The sequence below is a fragment of the Podarcis liolepis genome, assembly GCF_965112155.1.
Source record: "Podarcis liolepis genome assembly, chromosome: 14".
Lineage (NCBI taxonomy): Eukaryota > Metazoa > Chordata > Lepidosauria > Squamata > Lacertidae > Podarcis > Podarcis liolepis.
In genome coordinates this window covers 28,057,192-28,072,608 of record NC_139569.1, presented here as the reverse complement: position 1 = coordinate 28,072,608, position 15,417 = coordinate 28,057,192, and the positions used below count along the sequence as shown (strand labels likewise).

The 15,417-nt window shown below is 46.0% G+C and overlaps 1 protein-coding gene across 1 annotated transcript in view; it reads right to left on the bottom strand.

Moving 5' to 3' along the window:
• ITGA11 (integrin subunit alpha 11) overlaps positions 1–15,417 on the bottom strand; it is a 92,120-nt gene that overhangs the window by 17,729 nt on the left and 58,974 nt on the right. The window contains exons 15-21 of the mRNA XM_083474998.1: positions 14,112–14,242; positions 13,509–13,675; positions 12,758–12,900; positions 12,240–12,350; positions 10,992–11,077; positions 9,454–9,661; positions 2,812–2,910 (exon numbers count right to left, since the gene is read on the bottom strand). Of these exons, the coding sequence (XP_083331124.1) occupies positions 2,812–2,910; positions 9,454–9,661; positions 10,992–11,077; positions 12,240–12,350; positions 12,758–12,900; positions 13,509–13,675; positions 14,112–14,242 (945 nt within the window). The remainder of the gene's footprint in view (positions 1–2,811; positions 2,911–9,453; positions 9,662–10,991; positions 11,078–12,239; positions 12,351–12,757; positions 12,901–13,508; positions 13,676–14,111; positions 14,243–15,417) is intronic.

The window sequence follows — 15,417 nt, the reverse complement described above, 5'->3', positions numbered from 1 at the left end:
CTCTTTTTGTGGGGGAAGGTGGTGGACTCTTCTATATTGCAGAAATCCCAGTAGCCATCGTCTTTTAAACATATGACTCGCACTGTGCCGCCATTTTGCTTCGCAGACAAACCGGAAGCCAATCTGTCAGAGATTCTTTAGCTGTGATTCCTGAATTGCCAGGGGTTGGACTAGAGGACCCTTTGGGTCCCTTTCCAACAACTCTACAATTCTATGATTCTATTCTCATTCCATACTGCAGTCACATCTGGATTTGGGCTTTTGGCCAGAAGCTTTAACTGAAACGAACTATTCCTTGGCATAAACAAGCCATAAAAGGTAAGAAGGAATCCATCAGTCATGCCTACCAAGAACTATAAAGCGTGGAATCCTTGAACACTTGTGTCTCCCCCAACATCCTTCCTCGAATACGTAAGAAGATGGTCTGAACCCACAGCAGCTCCAAGAATCTAACATGGGGCTGAAAGTGCCCCTGCTGAAAACAGGAGAAATCTGAGTCTAATATAATCCCCAAACCCAGTGGTTGCAAAACAGGAAAAAAAGGTGACTCATACAGCAGCAAAGGAATTTGGGGGCTAAATTACCCAAAAGCCACTGTCAAAGTGCTCCAGAGGATTAGAACAAACGTTTTTGGAATCAGCCTTCTGGTTTGGACTACCCAAACAAAGGCCTCTGAGGATTCTGGGCCATCTATAAGCAGCTGAAATTTCTTTGCTCACTGGTTGCTTCCTAACTTGGCTTCCCGGCGGAGCTCTGCAGCCTTGAAAAAGCAAATATTCCAATTATTTGTGTGTGCGTGTGTGGAGTCCTTAACGTCTCAAACTGAGCTGGGAAAGCAACTGGGATTAGGGTGGATGATGAGAGGATGAATCTCTCTCTTAGAGCAACATTGCTCCATTAAATTCTGGAGAAGGCTAACCTCCCACCCTTGAAGGTTGCGCACCCCAAATGGCTGTACCATTTTATAATATGGTCAGTGGCATACTGCTCCAGGGTTGTGGGGGGTCGAAGACCCGCTGCTATTTCTGCAGCAGGGTCCCCGCATCCCAGAGGCACCCCGACAGCATAGAAGAGGAGCTTTTTAGCTCCTCTATGCTCCAAATGGGACGCGGGTGGCGTTGTGGGTTAAACCACAGAGCCTAGGGCTTGCCGATCAGAAGGTCGGTGGTTCGAAACCCCGCGGTGGGGTGAGCTCCCGTTGCTCGGTCCCTACTCCTACCAACCTAGCAATTCAAAAGCACATCAAAGTGCAAGTAGATAAATAGGTACCGCTCCGGCGGGAAGGTAAACGGCGTTTCCGTGCACTGCTCCGGTTCGCCAGAAGCGGCTTAGTCATGCTGGCCACATGACCCGGAAAAACTGTCTGCAGACAAATGTCGGCTCCCTCGAGCAGTAAAGCAAGATGAGTGCCGCAACCCCAGAGTCGGCCACGACTGGACCTAATGGTCAGGGGTCCCTTTACCTTTATGCTCCAAATATAAGCATTTTATATTGGAAACTGCCTTGTGATCCTCAGATGAAGGGTGGTATCGAAATTTCATAAATAATGAAAAAATAATCATAGACTCTATTAGAAGGGATAACTCTATTAGAAGGGACCCTGAGTATCATCTAGTCTAACCCCCTGCAATGCAGGAATATGCAGCTCTCCCATACGGGGATTGAACCTGCAATTCTGACGTTATCAGGGCCAACCTCTAACACATCAGACCTGTTTAGGAACACTGAAAACACAGGGTGTTTGGGTTTCAAGAGAATGGGGCGCAAGTTCTGTTATATGCAGTGGAACTTCAAAGAAAACACAATTTAAAGTCACTCTGAAATGAACACTCCGATTCATGTGAAAAGAACATAGTTCTAGCTGAAAGGCAATTCATGGAGATCTGCACTGATCATTGCAATGCATCCCTTATTATTATTATTGTATAATCATGAGATTATTGTATAATCTTAGAAGAAGAGGCATAGCTGTGACTATCATAAAGGGACCTCAATACAGAATGTGGTATATCTACAGATTAATATACAATGATTCCATGGAGACAGAGCTATCAGATTTCTGGCTTAGGGTTACCAGCAGAGAAAAGGGTGCATTGTCAGAGGACCATGATGAAGAGACTTGTGGGACGAGCTGTGGAAGCTCTGGGAGCCTGATGTGTGTACAGGCCACCTGTGGAGGAACAGAGATATAGAACTTAACAAGGGCATCATCAGTGATGCCAGTGAGTCTCATGGTCCCAGAAACAGGTATGGATACAGTAGTGGACAAGTATTTCACCAGCTCCCATCCTCCAGTTTTGTAGAGTGGAGCTGGAGAGCTCTTTTGATGTTCAATGCAGGTGGAACACAAGAAGCTGCCTTGTTCTGAGTCAGACCCATTGGTCCATCTTGTTCAACATTGTGTACACTCTGGAAACAGCTGTCCAAGATTTCTGGCAGGGAGTCTCTCCTAGCCCTACCTGGAGTTGCTGCTGGAAATTGAACCTGGAAGCTTCTGCATACACCACTGAAGCTTTTCGTTTAATTCAGGAGGTTACTTTCCCAGTGTTGGGAATTGCTGCTGCCCTACTCATTGGAAGGCAAACTTGCCTTAGACTAGCTTGGACCTTACAGCAGCTCTCTAAGAAAGAAAAAGTGGTGGTTGGCTGAGAGTCTGGTCAACAGCTCCTGTTTAGAGAAAGCTCCATGGTTTTTGCCTCACCTTGAGGATGTCCCCAAAAGCGGGCTGTGAGCTCAAGTTTGCCTTGGCTGCCTCCTTTCCCTATTTTAGCTGGTGCTTGTTTTGTGCGCAGGTGCCCCAGAGCCTCTTACCTTTGCTTTGGCTCGGAAGAATGGATAGCTGACATTGCAAACCCTCCGGTTCGGATGCTTCTCTTCAGACACGCACTCAATATTAATGTCCAGGTCATCCTGAAACGGAAGGGAAAGAATTGACGCTAGCTTTGCATGGGAACTAGATTGCAAAGAGCATTTTGAAATGCAGTCTTATTGCCTGGTATACCACTCTACCTTGCGTTTAATGAAACTACTCTGCTTCTTTAGGACGTGATATTTGCCCCTCTCTTATGCCTTGGAAGGACAGTTCTGGAAACCCGCTGGGTGCTGTCTTGTCAGAAAACATGCAGGCAGGTTGGCATGAGAAACAGTGCTTTGTAGGGAACGACCTTTACTATTGGTCACACTGGCATGTCCTAAAAGAGGAGTCTAGTGATTGCAAGTTACTTTGATCATACTGGCACTGTCCATTTAGGGCACACAGCACCCCCTATCTTCTGAAACAACAATGGGACACTAGCTCCACCCAAGGCAGGCTGGAGAACAGCAACAACTGACAAAAGATAGACAAAATATATTACAAGGACAAGAAGAAACACTATGCTCAGAATAATTGTCATACAGAAGAAGGAGAGAGTTTAAATGCTTCATCTGTAGGCGTAGAAATCAAAGTGTCAATACGAATAGAAGTCATTAAAACGGCAGTTGCGACATAAAGGATATATTTGGACTGGAGCGTAATTGGAATTTATAAGATTTTGGAACACAGAAACAAAGTAAATCACTAAACCATCAATTCCAGCATATGGGGGGCCACCTAAATTGTATCATTTAGCATCTCAATGATTGGTATTATTAACTGTATTGTAATTTGGCATTGTTATAATGAGGCTATTGTTGGATTGTTGTAATTGAAAGCTAATAAAAATTCTTATCAAAATAAAGCACAGCAACCCCTAAAGAATCCCGGGAATTGTAAATTTGTTAAGGGTGATGAGAACTGTAGCTCTGTGAGGGCTTAATTACATGTGTTTAAATGTTATTTAAATATGTGGAGTGTATGTGACCACTGCTTTGTGAGGGAATATGAAAATTAACACAGTTCCAGGGAGGTTTGTAATAAACCACTTGGGGCTGATGTATTTGTCCCTACGTGCAAAAGCATTTTGACATGGAGGAAAGAACACACTCTCTACTTCTGGATTCAAACTCAAAACCTCCCCCTTCTTACAGGAGATTCCTGTACAGTGGTACCTTGGGTTAAAAACTTAATTCGTTCCGGAGGTCCGTTCTTAACCTGAAACTTTTCTTAACCTGAGGGACCATTTTAGTTAATGGGGCCTTCTGCTGCTGTCGCGCTGCCGCCGCACGATTTCTGTTCTCATCCTGAAGTAAAGTTCTTAACCCGAGGTACTATTTCTGGGTTAGCGGAGTCTGTAACCTGAAGCGTCTGTAACCCGAGGTACCACTGTATGGAATAGCTGGGAGCCTCGAATCTGTTTTTACAAGTCGACAAAACATTTCCTTTATTTGCTGCCCCTGTGTTTGTTCTGGTTTCGTCTGTTCATGTTGTTCTTTGGTTAAGTTTGGAGTAATTCATCAGTAAAAAGAGAGAAGCTTTTTGCACTTTTCCTATTTTGTGGCTAATCTTTCCTGCAATTTTCCACTGGCAGAGCCTTTTAAATCAACACAAGGAAGACACTTGATGCTTGGCGGCTAGAGCAAGCTCAGCATATTTACTAATAAAGAGGGAGAGAGAGAGCATGGCTTGTCCAAAGCTCGCGGCAAAGTGCTTACACACACTGTCAACACTTCACCATTTACTGCGAGTCTAGATGGCAACATTGGGAAGAGGACGTTTCAGAGGACAAGCTAGGAAGTCGTCACAATTGGGAGGCATTCCTATGAAAAGAAATACAACCCGCTGTGGCTGGCTTATTGGGAATGGTGGGGCAGAAGGCAGGGAGGTCAACAGTAGGTGGCGCCAGAGCCAATGACAGATGGGGCCGCCCTGTGGCTGGTTGTAAATAGGAAGGCATATCGGTGGGGCAGTGGCTAATTTGGCCTAATAGACGAAGCTCCTCTGAATGTAATGTCCTGATGGATTATGATTATGATTAATGCATTTTTCTAAAAAAAAAAAAGTTTAGGGGTACTCTCATTTTCTGACTCATATTGAAATACTGCCCCAGTGAGGCCAAACTTAGATTCACAAACTGTTTAGGGGAATGTGTCCCCCCAGAAAAAAGCACTGATGATGATAATGATGATAATTTATTTGCACCCCGGCCATCTGACTGGGTTGCACCAGCCACTCTGGGTGACTTCCAGGATATAGAAAAACATAGTAAAACATTAAACCTTAAAAAGTTTTCCTATACAGGGCTGTATGGTTAAGAACTTAATTCATTCTGGAGGTCCGTTCTTAACCTGAAACTGTTCTTAACCTGAGGTACCACTTTAGGTAATGGGGCTTCCCACTGCGGCCACGCCGCCGCTGCGCGATTTCTGTTCTCATCCTGAGGTAAAGTTCTTAACCTGAGGTACAACTTCCAGGTTAGCGGAGTCTGAAACCTGAAGCATCTGTAACCTGAAGTGTCTGTAACCTGAGGTACCACTGTACTGGAAAAATATGAGAAACTGCGAGAAACCAAAATGGACAGATTCGCTCCTCTCTACTTGAAATGAGATGAGCCACTGTCATGGCTCCTCATCGCTTTTGCTGCTCTCAGCAGAGGCAATGTGTATGGTTACAGCACCACTGTAAAAATGACAAACCCTAGAGGGCCAAGGCAGTGATAGAAAAAGCTGCTTTATCCACAGTTCAGGCAAGCAACAATCAGGATGACAAAGGAGCTGACGTGGACAAAGCCATATGAAAAATATAAATCAGAAACATTTTTTCAATAAAGCATTCCCAGACGCTGGCTGGCTTCGAGGGCTGGCTGTCAGCGGAGTCCTATATGATGTCCCCCAAGTGCTGAGCAGATGCTTGGCAAGCCCCCCAAGCCTCCTTCCATCTTCCCTCCCGAGATCAGCAATTGCCGTGGCATCATCCATAGCCCAGTGCACAAAAACTATAGCTCATTCTCCATTCTAAGCCCCTTGTTTCCAAGAAGCAATAACTCAGTGCAAAAAAAATCACCTCTGACTGAAACTTGGCCATCAAGGCAAGCACAAAAGCAAAAGGAGGAGGGAGATGCTTTTGAAAACCACCAGGAAAATGGACAAAGTTGTTAATCATTGCAGTATATTGAAGTTAAAACACCCTCCTGGGGCAAGTAGCAATTGCTTCTGGGCAACTAGATTACCAGCTTTTCCATGCGCAGCATCGTGTGGAAACAAGAAAACCTGAAAGGGTGGAGGGGTGTGCACGCACGTGTGCATGTATAAATATTATTTCTACCATGCAGAGCAGAGAAAGTCATCTCTGCTGCTTGGGTATGAGGATAAAGACACACACACACACACACACACCATCTGAGGTGTGCATTTAAATAACACAAACAGCTGGAGTTGGGGGGGAGCCACACTACTCTCAAACATGAGAAGTGGACAAGGTGGTCAGAGGTCTGCTGTGCTTTTTATTTGTCCCGTATTATGGGATGAAAGCGCCTGCAAGCAAAGATCTCATTGGCTCTGAGAACTCAGAAGGCACAGGAAATACTGTATTTTTTGCTCTCTAAGAGCAAAAAAAAAAAAAAAAATTCCCTCCTAAAAAGTAAGGGGAAATGTGTGTGCATCTTGTGGAGCGAATGCAGGCTGCGCAGCTATCCCAGAAGCCAGAACAGCCAGAGGGATTGCTGCTTTCACTGCGCAGCGATCCCTCTTGCTGTTCTGGCTTCTGAGATTCAGAATATTTTTTTTCTTGTTTTCCTCCTCCAAAAACTAGGTGTGTCTTGTGGTCTGGTGCGTCTTATAGAGCGAAAAATACGGTACTTTTACAGCCTGTCTGCAAAAGCCTGTCTGCCCCCCCCCTTCTTGGGGGGGGGGAAACAATTGTGGAGGGCAGAGAGAGAAAAAAACTTAAAGGATTGAAGAGGATGACATGGACCTGGAAGCACTCTGATTAACTCTTTCATAAAAATTAAGAGTTTGGGTTTTAATCCATCCATCCATCCATCCATCCATCCATCCATCCATCCATCCTCAAGGGACCTCAGTGTCTCTATTGAAGCAGTTTTCCTGATGAAAGACATCACTTCGTTGCTCAAAAGGATAAGGAGAAATGCATCACTGCCTATGCCGGATCAGATCAAGGGCTCACTAATATCGGACAACTGCCAGATGCACAGGCCTGTTGGGCATCTCCTCATTCGCTCCCAGTAGCTGCTACTCAGAGAAGGCTGTTCCTCCATCACGAGCTAAGTGAACACTAGCTGTTGAGCCCCATCCCCTGACCTCAGAGGACCTCATCAGGAACAGTTTCCTGGGAACTGCCATAAGAATGTAAGAAGAAGCTGCTGGACCATGCCAATGGCCCATCTACTCTAGCATCCTGTTCTTACACACGCCTGTGGGAAATCAGCAAGAAGGATTTGGGCACAACAGGCCACCCTGTGATTTCCAGCAAGTGGGATATCAAGAAGTGTCTCCATCATGTGCTGTGTGCGTTGCAGTTGCTCTGCCCCACACCCTCACCTTGGGGGTCTTCACTGGGCTCTGCTGCCCAGTAGCAAGACAACACTAGTGAAGGTCAATCATCTTGTTGCCGTAGAGCTATTTCTCTCCCCAATACAAGACTCAAATATGATTTTTATCGTGGGAATCTCCTTCCAAAGAGAGCCCTGATCACAGCAGGACCGAACCTTCTTGCTCTTGTTTGGGATGCAAAGGAGGCACATCACCTCCTTCTTCCCTGTTCCCTCACCTGACTGTATGCTCAATCAAGGTTTTAAAAACCCTAGCAAAGCATTAGTCCTGCCCCTGAATTGATTTGGGGTTGGAGACAGGGTGGGTCAGGTTGGCCCAATCTGGGGGGCTGTGCGCAGCCTCAATAGCTGCCCAAGACCACCTTGGCTTCCTGAACTGGGGATAACTGGCCAAGGAAGCCGTGGTCCTTCACGAATAAGACAGGTCAAAGGATTCTGCTAGGAGAACAGTGCCACATGAAGAGCTGAGGACAGGCTGGCTGATGCATTACAGATGCTTTAGATTCTGATGGTGGGACTGTGTTTTACAAGGAAATGCATTTAATGAAAACCTGATGGCCGCTTCTTCTAGATGGAGCGACTCTGGAAGAGGAAGACTTGCACAGCAGAAGCAGCAGGGATGCTCCAAATTTTTGCCACCCACCATCTTTCCCCTGAAACTCCTCCACCTTTCTCCTGCCCTGGAATGCCAGAAGTGGGTAAGCGGTAAAAACATGTGTCTGGAATGAGGACGGATGACTTTGGCAAGGTTGCTTTTTCACCCCCCCCCCCGAGGCTAAATTCAATTTCCCCTACTTCTGCATCAGTTTGCAATTTTTCTTTTACGAAAAGTTAGCATGCGGATGGCGGGGGCATGGAAAATGTACAGTTGCAGTCAACATCATGTCCCGCTTGGTCCTTACTTCCTGTGATGTGAAAGCTCATAATAATAATAATAATAATTTATACCCTGCCCATCTGGCTGGTTTTCTCAGCCACTCTGGGCGGCTTCCAACAAAACACTAAAATACAATAACCTATTAAACATTAAAAGCTTCCCTAAACAGGGCTGCCTTTAGATGTCTTCTAAAAGTTTGGTAGTTATTTTTCTCTTTGACATCTGGTGGGAGGGCATTCCATAGGGCGGGTGCCACTACCGAAAAGGCCCTCTGCCTGGTTCCCTGTAACTTGGCTTCTCGCAGTGAGGGAACCGCCAGAAGGCCCTTAGCGCTGGACCTTTAAGAAGAGCCTACTGGATCAGGCCAATGGCCGAACTAGTCCAGCATCCCATTCTCACAGTGGCCAACCAGATACTGATTATGGGACACCAGCAAGCAGGACCTGGGCATAAGAGCCCTCTCCCCTCCTGTGGTTTCCAGCAACTGGTATTCAAAAGCATTACTGCCTCCAGCTGTGGAGACAGAGCAGAGCCATCCTGGCTAGAAGCCATCAATAGCTTGTAGTCTCCATGAGTTTGTCTAATCCTCTTTTAAAGGCATCCAAGTTGGTGGCCAGCACCAACTTCCTGTGGACATGAGTTCCATAGTTTAAATATGCACTGCTTGAAGAAGGCCTATTTCTAAATTAAAAAGTCCCAAACACTGCAACCTTTCCTTGTAGGGGAATAACAGAATCATAGAAACATAAAGTTGGAAGGGTTGCAACCCCCTGCAATGCAGGAATTACAGCTAAAGAATCTCGGAGAAGATGGCCATCCAACCTCTGCATTAGCTACCCCTTCCAGTTTGGTGTCTTCTGCAAACTGGATGAACAGCCCCTCAATTCCTTCATGCAATTGGTTTATAAAGGTGTTGAACAACAACAGGCCCAGGACAGACCTGGACGAGGAGCCAATAGAGAGCAGAGAAGCTACCACTTGCTTGTTCTTCCTCTTGCTTTGAACATAGCCAAAGGAACATTTTAATATTATTTTTAACCTCTTTTGCAAGCCTGAGCTTTGGCGTACATGACCTCCTCCCTGAAACTGTCGGCTACATGTGTATTTCTCTTTGTGATTTCTCCTCCCTTCGATTCAGAGACTCCTTACCTTCTGGATCAAGCTGGCAAACTTCAGGTTCCTCGAGAACGAAATGTTTAGAACGGTGTTATATGCATTTTCTCCTCTGTTCTCCAGCGTAGCTTCCACTGCCACCCTCCTCCTGGCACTTTCTATGACAAAAATGGAGGTGTCAAAAGACAGCGTGTAGGCGGAGCAATCCGAATGCGACTTTCTCAGGACGCGTCTGCAATACTCCCTATGAAAAGAGCAAACATTAAAGCAGCAGCCCAGGAAAAAGCGTCCACCCTCCCTGCAACTGCGCATGAAGGAGACTCCCCACAGTCTCCCGGGGGCAGCCTGTCAATGCCCAAAGTGCCTTGGTCACACTGCAGCACCAACAAGAAACAGGCAAGGGCCCAGCACTAAAGCAAGAGGCTGAACAGTGAAGCACGTAAGACAATGGACCTGGAAGGAAGGCATTCATATTCTACATGGCATTCTTATCAGACATTGTCCTGTGGGGTCTCTTAAACTAGAAAGGGTGTTCCCAATTTATTTTCACAAGCTCAATATAGAGACAAGGCCAAATTACACATGTGAATCACACTTTATTATTATTTTTAAAAAAAGCTTTCTTGCAGTGCCAGCACTGGGAAGTTGGTGGGATTCCACAAGACGGTCTTCACAGTGGTGGCACCCAGAGGCTGGAACTCCCTCCCTGGGGAAATACAGTTGTGCCTCTCATTGCTATCCTTCAGCACCACTTACAAGATGGTTACAGTGGTACCTCGGAAGTCAAATGGAATCCATTCCGGAAGTCCGTTCGACTTCCAAAACGTTTGGAAACCAAGGCACATCTTCTGATTGGCTGCAGGAAGGTCCTACAGAGATTCAGAAGCTGCGGAAGTCCTGTCAGACGTCCAGCTTCCAACAAATGTTCACAAACCGGAACACTCTGGGGTTGCGGTGTTTGGGAGCCAAAACAGATGAGTACCAAGGCCTTCGGGATCCAAGGTACAACTGTATTTGTTTAGCCAGGTCTTTGGGAATTAAGCATCCCATTCTAGGCTGTAGTGTTAAAGAAATGGGGTTTTTGTGTGAAGTATTTTGGGATGGCGGTTAATTATACTGGACACCACCCATGGATTTCAACTGGAGGAACAGAAATCAAACAAATAATAAAATTATAATGCTGTTGCCACTTGTACTCTGAAAGAAAAGTAGCCAGAGTCCCCCAAATCCTATGCTGTGCTTCCGATCTGTGTTCCCAATCTGGTTCCCAGCCCCAACCCCCCTCCCCTGCTCTGTTTTGTCCCCAAAGGTACTGCAAACAAGAGGAAAAGAAATGGCCAAATTCAGGATGACATCACAATAACCTATAAGATAATTGTCAGAAATCTTCGGCCCTTCAGCTGTTGCTGAACTACAATTCTCATCCTCCCTGGCCTGGGCCATGCTGGCTGGGGCTGATGGCTGTTGTAGTTTGGCAACATTTGAAGCATCAAAGGTTCCCCGCTCCTGTTCTAAGAGTGGTAACCCTGCAATCTGATTTCCCAAATCCCTCTCACTCCAGATGAGCTACTCACATGGCAGTTGGGATATCAGTTTTAGCATCAAGGACCAAATTAGGGATGCAATGCTCGTCCTCGTTGCATCCGTTCCAGAAAGGTACCTATGAAACAAGAAGGAAAAGTATTTATTTCCCAACCTTCGCCCTAAGCTCCCAGGATAGGTAACAACATTTAAACAGTTTAAAACAACTGACAATCATAAAAAATAAGGTGGGTCCTAAAAATGTGCATCCTCAAGTGTCAAAAGCCAGGGTAAAGAGGTGCATCTTCAGCATCCTCCATAAGCTGTATAATGATGCACCTTTGTGGGGAGGGCATTCCACAACTTGGGGGCCACCACAGAGCAGGCCCTCTCCTGGGTCACCGGCACCCTGCAAGCCTCTGAGGATTCTCTGGTTTTTATATGGAAGGATAAAGAAGATGTCTATAAACTAGGTACCCTGGATAGTTCTGGGTAACCCAAGTTACAATACAATACTTTTTTAAAAAACATAGAAACAATATGTAGGATTTGATGTTGTGCCAGGCATGACACTGTGCAGAAAGGTTGACCACACACATAATACATCTGCTGGCTTTCTGGTTGTCCCAACCAATATGCGAAGCCCAGAGAGGCAATTTAGTTCGCTCATACGTCTCAGCGTCTGCATTGAAAAATGAGGACCAGGTGATTTCCATAAACAACAGGCTTGCTCTCCTTTCATATGTTTAGGCAGCCTTGCAAGTTATTACTGTTTGATTTATACAAATTTCAAACCACATTTTTGCTGTGAATACGCATGGGATCCAGTGTGGTGTAGTGGTTAGAGTGTCAGACTAGGACATGGAAGACCAGGGTTCAAATTCCCACACGACCAAGAAACTCACTGGGTGGACCAGTAACTGCCTCTCATCCTAACCCACCTCACAGGGTTCTTGTGTGGATGAAATGGGGGAGGAAGAGAGCCATGCACACCCACTTTGAGCTCCTTGGAGGAAATGCAGAATTTAAGTGTAAAAAAATAAGTAAAATAATAAAAACAACACACTTTGGTTCCTGGTCTGCTCTTCCACATTCCTCTGCCCCCTATACTTCACTGACCTGCCCCCCCCAATCCTCTTACTCTTGGGCTCCTGGCCCTGGAAGGCCAAATTCTTGTCCTGAATATTTCTTGGACACGGCCTATAGGGGCAAGTTCCCAAAAAGATCAGTGGACAAAATACACTGCAGTGTCTCCAAGGCTGCCTCTCCACCTTCCCTCCAATGTAACGACAGTTACGCACAGCAACTTTTAGCGAGGTAGGCCAGCCGCCATCCATCACCGGTCCATTGTCAGGGCTACCCAGGGCATAATCGACAGAGAAAGTCACTGGCTTCACATAATCGGCTGTGTCCTAGGATAGGAGAATGCAATCACCATTACCCTCAGTTTTCACTTTTGCAACAAGCATAAGTTGAATGGGAAAAGTTTCTCCTTAACTATTCACCAGAGTTGTAAAAAGACATGCAGTCTGGTTGCCCGTGGCAAGTAGATGTTGTCTCAAGGTGAACTCACAGGTAAACTCACCTAAACAGGTATGTGTGAGCACAGTGGCTCATAAACATTTCTGTAGTTGGTGCATGATTATTATTATTATTATTTTATTTTTTCCAAAGAGATGTTACACAAAGTTGGGCATATAAAGCAACATTTCTTGGTGCACTAACAAACAATTGGTCTCTGGTATTTTGAATGCATAGCTCAAGACTAAACTGCACTTCCTGGCAAGGAAACTCAACTTTTAGAGTTCTGAGCACGTACCAAGACATGAAAATTCAGCTTATCGCACCATTCTTGCCCTGCAAACAATGTAACCGTCTTGTGGGTGAGCCTGTCTCCATTCTCATCTAGATGGGCTCGTGGGATGTACCGTCGCTCGTCAATGGTGATGTTGTAATTCAGCGCTGAAATGATTGGTTCAAAATGATTTGAACATGCACAGTGAATTACAGAACTATAGTGAGAGCAGATAGCTTAGTTGGTTAAAGTGCGGTGCTGATGATAATTCCAGGGTTGCAGGTTCAATCCCTGCAAGGGACAGCCGCATATTCTTGCAGTTTTAATGTTGCGCAACAGAAGGATCCAACACAACAGTTGTGCTAGCAGAAATGCACTGCACAACCAAGGCTGGATCTACACAGCTATAAAAGACCGCTCTACAAAAAACTGTTGTAAAGCTCACATCACAATTGAAAACATCACTGAGTTGTGATTTCAGCTCTGCATCGCCATCTGGTGTCACAGTGTTATAATGCATTTATAATGCTGTATTTTGACTAATGTAGCTGAGTCCCAAGTTACCAGAAACTTGCTTATGCATTCTCTTGAGATAGATGGCTCCAATGGCACAAAACATTTCGCTAGCGGAAGAAGCAGACCTCTACGTTGGTATAACTTAGTGCTGCCTTAGATACACCCCCAAGTCTCTCTGAAGAGTAGTTTTGGAGAAGGTAGGACACAGTCGCCTTGTGAGGAGAGCAAATCCAGACAGAAATCTGGGATCTCCACTTACTCACGCTTGCCGTCTGAAAATGAGCCGAGAGGAAAATGGCAGTGAAGCAAAGAAATGCAGACAGGCAAGTCGCGTCCTTCCCGTTCCGAGTGCAGTCCTTGTTGAAGATGTTGATCTTGAATGGCTCAAACCTGAGGCTGGCATTGATCCGCACCACACTGCGGGACCTTATGGAGAAGAGGAAAAGTTTGATGATATCCTGAGCCAACCCAGAAATTCAATTACCAATTCAGATGTGTGGGTCAGAGTTTAAGGTAACCTAAATTTGAGTAGATCAAGTAAAGTAATTTAACTTTAAATTTTTACCTAAGTTTGAATAGAACTTCTGTCTGCTGTGTTAAAACAGCAGTGGTACAGGCACTTTCCTAGCCACCTTGTCCAGAATGGCTCCCTCTGAAGAAAGACCCCCTTGGCCCTTTCTCAGCGTGAGGCAGGGTTGGTGACCATCACTGCCTCCAGTGGAAGCAAGTGCCATAGTTAACAATGCACTGTGTGAAAAAGGGCTTGCTTTTATCTGCCCCAAATCTTCCAGCAGTCAGCTTCTGCAGACAAAGCCCTGCTCTGAAAAGTAGCCCCACCAGCCATAAATCCTCCATAACAAACCATAATAGTACAGCATTTCCCAGTGAGCCAACGGCGAGGTCCACAAGCCTGTCTTCATTCAGGTCCAAGTTGCCATGGATGCTGCATCCAAAATACATTAAGCCTGGAGAAATTTCAGCTGCCGTAATTCTCTGAAAAATGACAAGAGGAGAATCCTGTTCAGTATCCTGGTGCAAGCAGACGCTGTACAAAAGTGATGGCATGTTTTCACATTTTCTCTCTCGCAAGGGTGGGTACCCAAAAGAATCCAGCAGGTACTTAGGAGTGTTGGTAGGAGTTGCCAGCTTGCTGAGGTTGTGCCACTGCTGCTTAGCTGGGATGCAGGAGGCGAGGTCAGGGCTGTGTGGACAGGAATGCAGGAGGGACCAATCCGACACTCACACTGATGATGCCCTGACCTTTGCTGCCTTCCTGCCTTGCAGGTCACAATTCACCAGCAGGTCACAATTCACAATTTAAATTTCATAATTAAAAACAGTTAAAACAGATTAAGGTGGACTCTAGACACACATTTTTAAAAAAAGCTGTGAAAATGCTTTTTCTTAAAGCGTTTTGAAAAATATATTGAATTGGCCATAAGCTCACCATCGCCATCTAGTGTCACATTTGCATAATGCACTTAAAACACACTTAAAATGTTCTATTTGCAGCTGTATAGCTGAGTTACCAGAATAGCGGGGACCCTGAAAACACCCATCCCAGGTAAACACCAGGGTAAAAAGAGGTACCTCTTCAGTGTTCGCCAAAAGATGTATAGTGAAGATGCCAGATACACCCAGGGGCGTAGGAAGGGGGGCGCCGGTCCACCCCGGGTGTCACCCTGAGGGGTGTGTGTGACAAAATGGCAGGCGGCCGAGGCCTACACTCACTGTAGGGCGGCCGAGAACATGCACGCGCCATTGGTATGGGTGCCGCTCGGGTGCCATCCATATTGGCACCGCGCATGTGCCGTCTGTATCGACGCTGCGCATGTGCCGCTGGGTTGTTTGCCTCGCCCCTGTGGGTGGTTTGACCCACCCCTCAACACCCCACTCCGGGTGCCGGAAAGCCTTTCTTCGCCACTGGATATACCTATGTGGAGAGGGAGTCCCAAAACTAAGAGGCTGCCACTAGGCCCATGCAGAGCTTGTCTGAGACCCGGGGCAGTAGTCTTGTTAGAATAAAGTTATAAACACAAACAAAAAGGCAACCAGTGGGGCACCCCAAGCATCTTAGGCCTATGAAGCCCTGGGCAAATGTACCCAGCTGCCCCTCCCCCCGGCTGCATGAGCCTGGCTGCCACATAGGAATGGTGACTGCCACAAAA